Consider the following 9,332-nt stretch of genomic DNA (forward strand, 5'->3'; position numbering starts at 1 on the left):
ATGGTCTTTTTCTGATTGGCAGTCAGTGACTAGTGGGGTTCCGCAAGGATCTGTGCTGGGACCACAACTGTTCACATTATATATTAGTGATTTGGAAGAGGGAACTAAATGCATTGTCTCCAAATTTGCAGATGATACAAAGTTGTGTGGGAGGGTGAGCTGTGAGGAGGATGAGCTGTGAGGAGGATGCAGAGATGCTTCAGCCTGATCTGGACAGGCTGTGTGGGCATCTGCATGGCAGATGTAATATAATGTGGATAAATGTGAGGTTATCCACTTTGGTAGCAATAAGAAGATTAATACTTGAATAGGTGCAAATTGAGAGAGGTGGCTACTCAACAAGACCTTGGTGCCCTCATGCAGCAGGTCGCTGAGGGTAAGCATGTAAGCACAACAGGCAGTAAAGGCAGCAAATGGTATGTTGGCTTTCATAGCAAGAGGATTTGAGTATAGGGATAGGGATGTTTTGCTGCAATTGTATAGAGCGCCGGGTGAGGCCACACCTGGAGTAGCGTGTGCAGTTTTGGTGTCCTTATCGGAGGAAGGATGTCCTTGCTATGGAGGGAGTACAGTGAAGGTTTACCAGGCTGATTCTTGGGATGACAGGTCTGTCATATGAGGGGAGACTAAGTCGGTTAGGATTATATTCACTGGAGTTTAGAGGAGTGAGATGGGATATCATAGAAAGGTATAAAATTCTGACAGGATTAGACAGGGTAAATTCAGAAAAGAATGTTCCCAATGGTAGGGAGTACAGAACTAGGGATCATAGTTTGAGAATAAGGGGTAAACCTTTTAGAACTGAGGTGAGGAGAAATTTCTTCACCCAGAGGGTGGTGAATATGTGGAATTCACTACCAGAATGTCGTTGAGGCCAAAACGTTGAGATTTCAAGAAGAAATTAGATAGAGCTCTTAGGGCTAAAGGGATCAAGCGATACGGGAGAATTGGGGGGGGGGGGGGGTGAGATATTGAATTTGATGATCAGCCATGATCAAAATGAATGGCAGAGCAGGCTCGAAAGGCCAAATGGCCTACTCCTGCTTCTAGTTTTTATGTTCCCACTTCCACTGCCTTCTGAGGCAGAGTTCCAAAGTTGCACAACCCTCAAATTAAAAAAAAATCTCATCTGTCCTAAAAGAGCAACCCGTAATTTTAAAACCGTACCCCCTAGTTCTGGTCTCACCCACAAGAGGAAACCTCCTTTCAGAATCTACCTTGTGAAAACCATTCAGAACCTTATATCCTTCAATCAAGTCACCCCTCACTCTTCTGAACTCCAGCTGGCATACCAGAGGAATTATCAGCACTACATCAAGTGTCTCACCATGGAAATAAACAGCATTCCACAGTTCATACTCTACTGTCAATTATAGATGAAAATGTACAACATCCACATCCATAATGTATTCAACCCCAGTAAGATTCTGATCTCCAACATTAATTCTAAAATAAAAAATCCAGATTTGGATGCAAACTAAACTCTGGGAAAATACTTGTGTTTTCATTATATGCTATATCACGCACCTTTCTTGTTGCTACTTTGCAATGTTTTCGTACAACAACTGGGAGCTGCTGGTGAACCAAAGCACAATCGTCTTCTGTCTCCAAACTTTCTCCTGGCAAAAGATGGACCTTCAGGAATATTTTCTGTTGAAAGGAAAACTAAAATGTACTTGCAGCAAAATGACAGGGTAGGCAACAGCAAATGGCTACTTCCAGTCAAGTATAAAAGCAAAAGTGGCCTGGCAATGCAAGATTTCAAAAAAGTCTTTCCTCTTAACCAAATAACCAGAGCTGCTCATGACTTCAAGCTACCCACGTTAATGTCAGCAGTTTTGTGTATCCTTGAGCGAGGCTCTATACTAAGCAATTCCAGAATAGTGAATGGGGAAAATTCTACTATTTTACATGCTCAGCTTGAAAGTACGTTTGCTACAAATTTAACCAAGAAGATCATTCTTATCTTCAGCTCAGTGAAAGCAAGTGGAATCATAACCAGTGGAAAGGAAGATGGCTGTAATTGCTGGACACCGATCACTTCAGCCTCAGGAAACCACTTGCAGAAATTCCTCAGGGTAAGTCTAACCATTTCAGTTGTTTCAATGACCCTCTATCCATCATAAGGTCAGAATCACTCATTATTATGTAGTATTCAATTCCTCAATTAAGCAGTCTGTGCCCACTTGCTGCAAAACATAGCCAACATTTATCAGGTTTGGGCAGATAAGTGACAAGTAGCATGTGTGCCATGCAAGCAAAAGGGAGTGACCACCTCCAACAAGAGTGTAATAACCACTTTCCCTTGGCATTCTATCACATTATGTGGAGAAGCCGGCGTTGGACTGGGGTAAGCACAGTAAGAAGTCTCACAACACCAGGTTAAAGTCCAACAGGTTTATTTGGCAGCACTAGCTTTCGGAGTGTCACCTGAAGAAGGAGTGACACTCCGAAAGCTAGTGCTACCAGATAAACCTGTTGGACTTTAACCTGGTGTTGAGACTTCTTACTATTCTACCACATTACCATTTCCAAATCCACCCACTATCAACACCCTGGGGTTCATCACCTGACCCGAAACGTAATGGGACCAGCCACATAATTATTGAGCCTGCAAGAGCCAGCCAGAGGCTGAGCATTCCGAGGCAGATGACTTACCTACTGACTCTCCAAAGTGTGTCTATCATTTACAAGGCACAATTGTAATGGAATACGTTCCACTTGCCTGGATGAACACATCGCCAACAATATTCAAGATTTGCTTCCTCCACCATCACCACACTGTGGCGATGGTATATACTATCGACAAGATGCACAGTAGTAACTAATCAATGCTTCTTAACAGCATCTCCCAAACCCATAATCTCTAAATGCCTATAAGGGTAGCAAATATATAGGAACACCATCACCTGCAAAATTCCCTCCAAATAACACCACCCTGACTTAAAATATATCACCATTCCTTCTTGTCATGAAATGTTGACAAGCAAGAGACAAAGATCCAAAGAGACTAGGGCTCCAATTACATAGATCATTATTTTATGTAATTGTTCATAAAATTTTAATCCATAAGGCCAATAGAATGCAGGCCTTTATATCTGGAGGACTAGAATGTGAGAGAGAGAGAGAGAGAGAGAGAATAGAGTAATGTTGAGTTTCTCAACTCTGATGAAGGATCACCCAGACTAAAAACCTTAGCTCTTTTCTCTCTCTCTCGTGACAGATGATGTCTGATCTGCTGAGATTTCCCAGCATTTTCTATTCCAGGTTCCAAAATCCGCAGTAATTTGCTTTTATATTAGGTAGAAGTTATGCAAAGCTGTGGTTAGACAAAAGCAGGAGTACAAGCAGGTCTGGGCACCGCACCATAGGATATTTTTGGCCTTTAAAAAGTGGTGCAGCATACATTTACTCGAATTATACCTTGTAATATAACTCAGTTTCAAAAGTGGGATTACATAAACTAGGGTTGCATTCCCTAGAATTTAGAAGGTTATGGAGTGTTTAGATCCAGGTTTAAGATATTGAGGGGATTAGATATGGTTGATAGGGAGAAATTATTTTTGCTAGCTGGGGGGGTCTAGGACATCATCTAAATATTGAATCTATGCCTTTCAGGAGTTAAATTAGGAAATACTTAAAAACACAAAAGGACAGTAGAAGTTTGGAACTTTATCACAAGTGGCAATTGATGCCAGTTGAATTCTTAACTTTAAAATGAGAGAAATATATTTTTATTATATGGGCAATATGAAGTCATGTCACAGATCAGCCATGGCCTCACTGAGTGGCAGAACTCAGGCTCCTGGTGCTTACTCCTGTCCCTGTTACTTACGCAGTGCAGCTGAGTTGACCATTACATTTCAACTCCCCATCTCAGACAGTGCAAAAGAAGAAAGTAGAAATCTCTGCCAGATTGTCTATGTACTATTTGCAACAAAGCGCTAGAATAGCCCAACTCCACCTTTAATTTCCAAGAAGAAAAATGGGATAAAAATGGCTGATGTCTTATTCGTTGTCATAGACCATTAGGAAAATTCACACAGACATATGCACACAAACAAACCTGGTGTTGCATTCAGATTTTGAATCAAACAATCTGATGGAACGTTGTCTGTTCGTAGGAAAGACGTTGGAATATTGACACGAAGTGTTGTTAACCTTGATTGTGTTCTTGTAGAATTCAGAATATCTTCATAGGACCTGCGCAGATGAACTGAAGGCACAAAAAGTATTTTCAATACTGTTCAGCAGAATTTTGGCTTCATGTATTTGACAACACCATCAAATTATTTTGCTCCCATTGTTCCTAATGCAAGTGCCAAGCCTACCCGCAATGCTCTCTCATTAGGTCAGGGAGGACAAAAATGAACTCAAGTCAAGATTTGTTTAAAAAGCCAGCATTGCTCACTATGGAATATACAGCAGTAAACACTTGCACCATGCACTGCATCATAAACAAGTCATGTTTTGCAGTGACTTTCGTACAAGTGAAAATATATTTCCTTCCTTAAGAGGGCAAAAGTTAAGATCATCAAAAACAAGAGATAGAATTGCTTGGATGAATTTGTAGATGGTGCTGTCACCAGGTGCCTGATGCCCTTGTTCTTCAAGGCACTGCAGCCACTGTGCGCTAGCGGTGGATAAGCGACCAATCAAGGGACCTGCTTTGTCCTGAGGGTTATGAGCTTCAGGTATTGATAGTACTGCACTCAGACAAGGGGCGAGTTGGGGAATATTCCACCACACTGCTAACTTAATGCATTGTAAGTGGTGGGTTGAGGTGGGTGGAAAGTGGGAGTTACTTACCACAGAATACTCAGTCTCGGACTTGTTCTTGTAGTCACAGTATTTAATTTCACTCAGTTACATTCCGGTGATCCATAGGATGTTAATGCTGGGGGGGATTTGAATTTGGTAATGCTTTTGAATGTCATGGGAAGGCGGTTAGAGTTATCGCTTGTTGGAGATGGTTATTGCCGAACATAATTGTTCCATGCCACATAGCCCAAGCCTGAATATCAGCCAGGTCATGCTGCAAGCGGGCATAGACTGCTGTATTATGAGGAGTTGCAAAGAGAACCGAACATTTCATCATCAATGAGACTTTGGAGTCCTCATTCATCAGTCGCTGAGTGTAAGCGCGCAGGTGCAGCAGGCAGTAAAGGTAGCAAGTGATATGTTGGCCTTCATAGCGAGGGCGGCACGGTAGCACAGTGGTTAGCACTGCTGCTTCACAGCTCCAGGGACCTGGGTTCGATTCCAGGCTTGGGTCACTGTCTGTGTGGAGTTTGCACATTCTCCTCGTGTCTGCGTGGGTTTCCTCCGGGTGCTCCGGTTTCCTCCCACAGTCCAAAGATGTGCGGGTTAGGTTAATTGGCTATGCTAAAATTGCCCCTTAGTGTCCCAGGATGCGTAGGTTAGAAGGATTAGCGGGTAAAAGATATGGGAATAGGGCCTAGGTGGGATTGTGGTCGGTGCAGACTCGATGGGCCAAATGGCCTCTTTCTGCACTGTAGGCTTCCTAGGATGGGAGGACACCATTCTGTGATTTGAGTATAGGAATAGAGATGTTTTATTGCAGTTGTATAGGACATTGGTGAGGCCACACCTGGAGTATTGTGTGCAGCTTTGGTGTCCTTATTGGAGGATGGATGTCCTTGTTATAGAGGGAGTACAGCAAAGGTTTACCAAGCTGATTCCTGGAAATGCAGGTCTGTCATATGAGGAGAGACTAAGTCGGTTAGGATTATATTCACTGGAGTTAAGAAGAATGAGAGGGGATCTCATAAAAATTTAAAATTTTAAGAGTAGATTCAGAAAGAATGTTCACAATGGCGAGGGAGTACAGAACAAGGGGTCATAGTTTGAGGATAAGGGGTAAACCTTTTAGAACTGAAGTGAGGAGAAATTTCTTCACCCAGAGGGTGGTGAATGTGTGGAATTCACTACCGCAGACTGTAGCTGAGACCAAAACATTGTCTGATTTCAAGAAGAAATTAGATATAGTTTTAGGGGCTAAGGGGGAGGGCAGAAAGAGAAATCAGAATATTGAATTTGATTATCAGCCATGATCAAAATGAATGGCAGAACAGGCTTTAAGGGCCGAAAGACCTACTGCTACTTATAGTTTCTATCAGACAACATCCACACTTCTGATCTTATTATGGATTATTATTAATGAAATAGAAGATGGTTGGGCCTAGAACACTATCTGGAGAAACTCCTACCACCATGTCTTGGGTCTGAGATCACTGGCCTCCAACACCACAACCAACTTCCTTTATGCGATAGCTATGACTCCAACAGAGGAAAGTTTTCCCCTTGACCAACCACAGTTGGTCAAATGCTGCCTTGATAAAGAGCAGTTACTCTCACCTTCAATATTTTTGTCATGATGTCTGGAGGTGAGTAGTCTTTATGGAAGCCAAACTGAGCATCAGTGAGGTTATTGGTGATCACCATAGACAATGCAAACACTTCATTGACAATAGACTGACGGGGCAGTAATTAAATTTGTCTTGCTTTTTGTGGATAATATTGTTTGAAGTTTAAAGCACATTAGGAACGTGGCTTTGATCATTTATTTAACCAGTTAGGTAATCAAGACCAAGATGAGAGGATTGGCCAACAGGGGTCTCATGACTTGTCTAAAAGGTTATCTCTTGGAGTTTAGGGGGGGAAAGAACCTAATCATACATATAACGAGGTTAAAATATAAACTTCTCTGTACCTCACGTTTTACTTATGCTCAAAATTTCTCGGTCAGATCACATCTATCATTTTCTCCAGATGCTCCCGGAGTATTTCCAGCATCTGCAGTACTTAAATTTTATATCTAATTATTAATCATGTATTGTTTCCTTGCACTATAAAATACATTATATCGATCAATATAGTATATATTTAAACATCTGTCACAGAACAAATACACAAGTTTATTTTTTAAAAATCAACAGGATAGTCCACTGAGCACCCTTTAATTGCTGGCTCGTGTTTGGCGCCCACTGAAACTTATTTCATACAGGAGTGAACAATAACCTCAAATTATTTTAATGAACAAATCCGCTTTATACATTAGGTTTATTTACTAGGATTACAGGCACAACATTTTATATATTTTAGGTTTAAATGATACATTTTGTACGAACATGCAGGGTGACGAAGACCGCTCTCATCTGCCCGCCAATACCACACAGTAAAGTGACTCCCTCTTTAAAAGCATACAACTCAAACTTATTTTTCCCCCTTACAAAAGGGTGAGACAGATCGATAGCTTAACTTCACAGATGCAATACTGTGTGAATTAGAATTGTATTGACTTTAAATATATGTTTAAAACTGACAAGAGACTCAGCTCCCCTTCCCTCCCCCCTCCATCGCCTCGTCTCTGTTGAGCGCCTTATTTTTTCCGCGTCTATTTAAAAATGGTCTTTTACTCACCAGCAATTTTAGGCTGCGGGTTTGGAATTTCCACCAAGACTTGTCTCAGGTTTACAGCAGAAGCCATTAACAAATATATAGATTAGAGATATATATATAAAAAAACACACCACTCAATTACTCTGCTTAATCTTTTTGGGAAAAATAATTTTGCAGCTATTTAAAAACTTCTGGATCTGAGCTCAATTTTCCTGCTAAATGAGCGATTTCTTCCTGCAAATTGGATGGTGTAAAAAGAGGATGAAAGATTTCTCTCTCTCTAAACGACTGCTGTTGCAATCCAGTGCTCCCTTTCCCAGCCCTAGCCCTTGCCCTTGCTGTTAACCTGATTGCACTGAGTGAGTGATTCTCTGAAACCTTTCCGTCCTCGGGCTGCAATGTAACAAAGTGGAAATTGCCGCGCGGGCGGGGCTTCACCCACTTACACCAATAACATCACCGTGTACAACACCGGCCCCTTCCTATTGGACTTCTGTCAGTCCTTTTAACCGGAACTCAGAATCCACCACTTTTGCCTGTAACACCAGGGAAAAGAAGAACGAGTTGTAATTGCCTTCTGCTAAAAATATGTCTGTCCACTTCGGAAGTTCCCATTCATTCATTATATACGGGTAATCACTGTCAGTGCTGAATCGATTTTAGTAAGAATGAAGCAGGACCAGTTATGCAGATAGATTGGAGAATTTGGGACTGTTTTCCTTGGAGAAGGGAAGGTGGAGAGGGGATTTCACTATTTCTTCTTTTGCCAAATACCTTAAATGTATACCCTCTGTGACTGGACCCTGAGCTTTCTAACCCACAAGCCGCAATCAGTAAGGATAAGCAACAACACCTCCTCCATGATCATCTGGTGTGCCCCACAAGGCTGTGTTCTCTGCCCCTTACTATGTGGCCAAATCCCCCTCCAATTTGATTTTCAAATTTGCTGCTAACGTCACCGTAGTGGGTCGGATCTCAAACAACAATGAGATGGAGTACATAGGGAAGGAGCCATACTGGACCTGGTATTGGGGAATGAGCCCGGCCAGGTGGTCGATGTTTCAGTAGGGGAGCAGTTCAGGAACAGTGACCACAATTCAGTAAGCTTTAAGGTACTGATGGATAAAGATAAGTGTAGTCCTCAAGTTAAGGTGCTAAACTGGGGGAAGACTAATTACAACAATATTAGGCAAGAACTGAAGAAGTTAGATTGGGGGCAGATGTTTGAGGGCAAATCAACATCTGGCATGTGGGAGGCTTTCAAGTGTAAGTTGATAGGGATTCAGGACCAGCACGTTCCTGTAAGGATGAAGGATAAGTATGGCAAGTTTTGGGAACCTTGGAGAATGAGAGATATTGTGAGCCTAGTCAAAGAGAAAAAGGGAGCATTTGTCAAAGCTAGGAGGCTGGGAACACATGAAGCAAGTGTGGAATACAAGGAAAGTAGAAAGAAACTTAAGCAAGGAGTAAGGAGGGCTAAAAGGGGTCATGAAAAAGCATTGGCCAACAGGATTAAGGAAAATCCCAAGGCTTTTTATACATATATAAAGAGCAAGAGGGTAGCCAGGGAGAGGGTTGACCCACTCTAGGACAAGGGAGGGAATCTATGCATGGACCAGAGGAAATGGGCATGGTATTAAATGAGTACTTTGTGTCAGTATTCACCAAAGAGAAGGACTTGGTGGATGATGAGTCTGGAAAAGGATGTGTAGATAGTTTGAGTCATGTTGAGATCAAAAAGGAGGAAGTATTGGGGTTCTTGAGAAACATTAAGGTAGACAAGTCCCCAGGGCCTATATCCCCAGGTATATACCCCAGAATACTGAGAGAGACAAGGGAGGAAATTGCTGGGGCTTTGAGAGAAATCTTTGTATCCTCACTGGCTACAGGGGAGGTCCCAGAGGATTGGA

General features: G+C 42.1%; 1 protein-coding gene across 1 annotated transcript in view; it reads right to left on the minus strand.

Annotated features, from left to right (window-relative positions):
• Positions 1 to 7,795, minus strand: part of LOC144506573 (uncharacterized) — a 31,999-nt gene extending 24,204 nt beyond the window's left edge. Inside the window, exons 1-3 of the mRNA XM_078232874.1 lie at positions 7,444 to 7,795; positions 4,067 to 4,216; positions 1,528 to 1,650 (exon numbers count right to left, since the gene is read on the minus strand). Coding sequence (XP_078089000.1) covers positions 1,528 to 1,650; positions 4,067 to 4,216; positions 7,444 to 7,510 — 340 coding nt within the window. The 5' untranslated portion in view covers positions 7,511 to 7,795. The remainder of the gene's footprint in view (positions 1 to 1,527; positions 1,651 to 4,066; positions 4,217 to 7,443) is intronic.
• Positions 7,796 to 9,332: the final 1,537 nt, after the last annotated feature.

The sequence above is a fragment of the Mustelus asterias genome, chromosome 17 (genome assembly GCF_964213995.1).
Source record: "Mustelus asterias chromosome 17, sMusAst1.hap1.1, whole genome shotgun sequence".
NCBI lineage: Eukaryota > Metazoa > Chordata > Chondrichthyes > Carcharhiniformes > Triakidae > Mustelus > Mustelus asterias.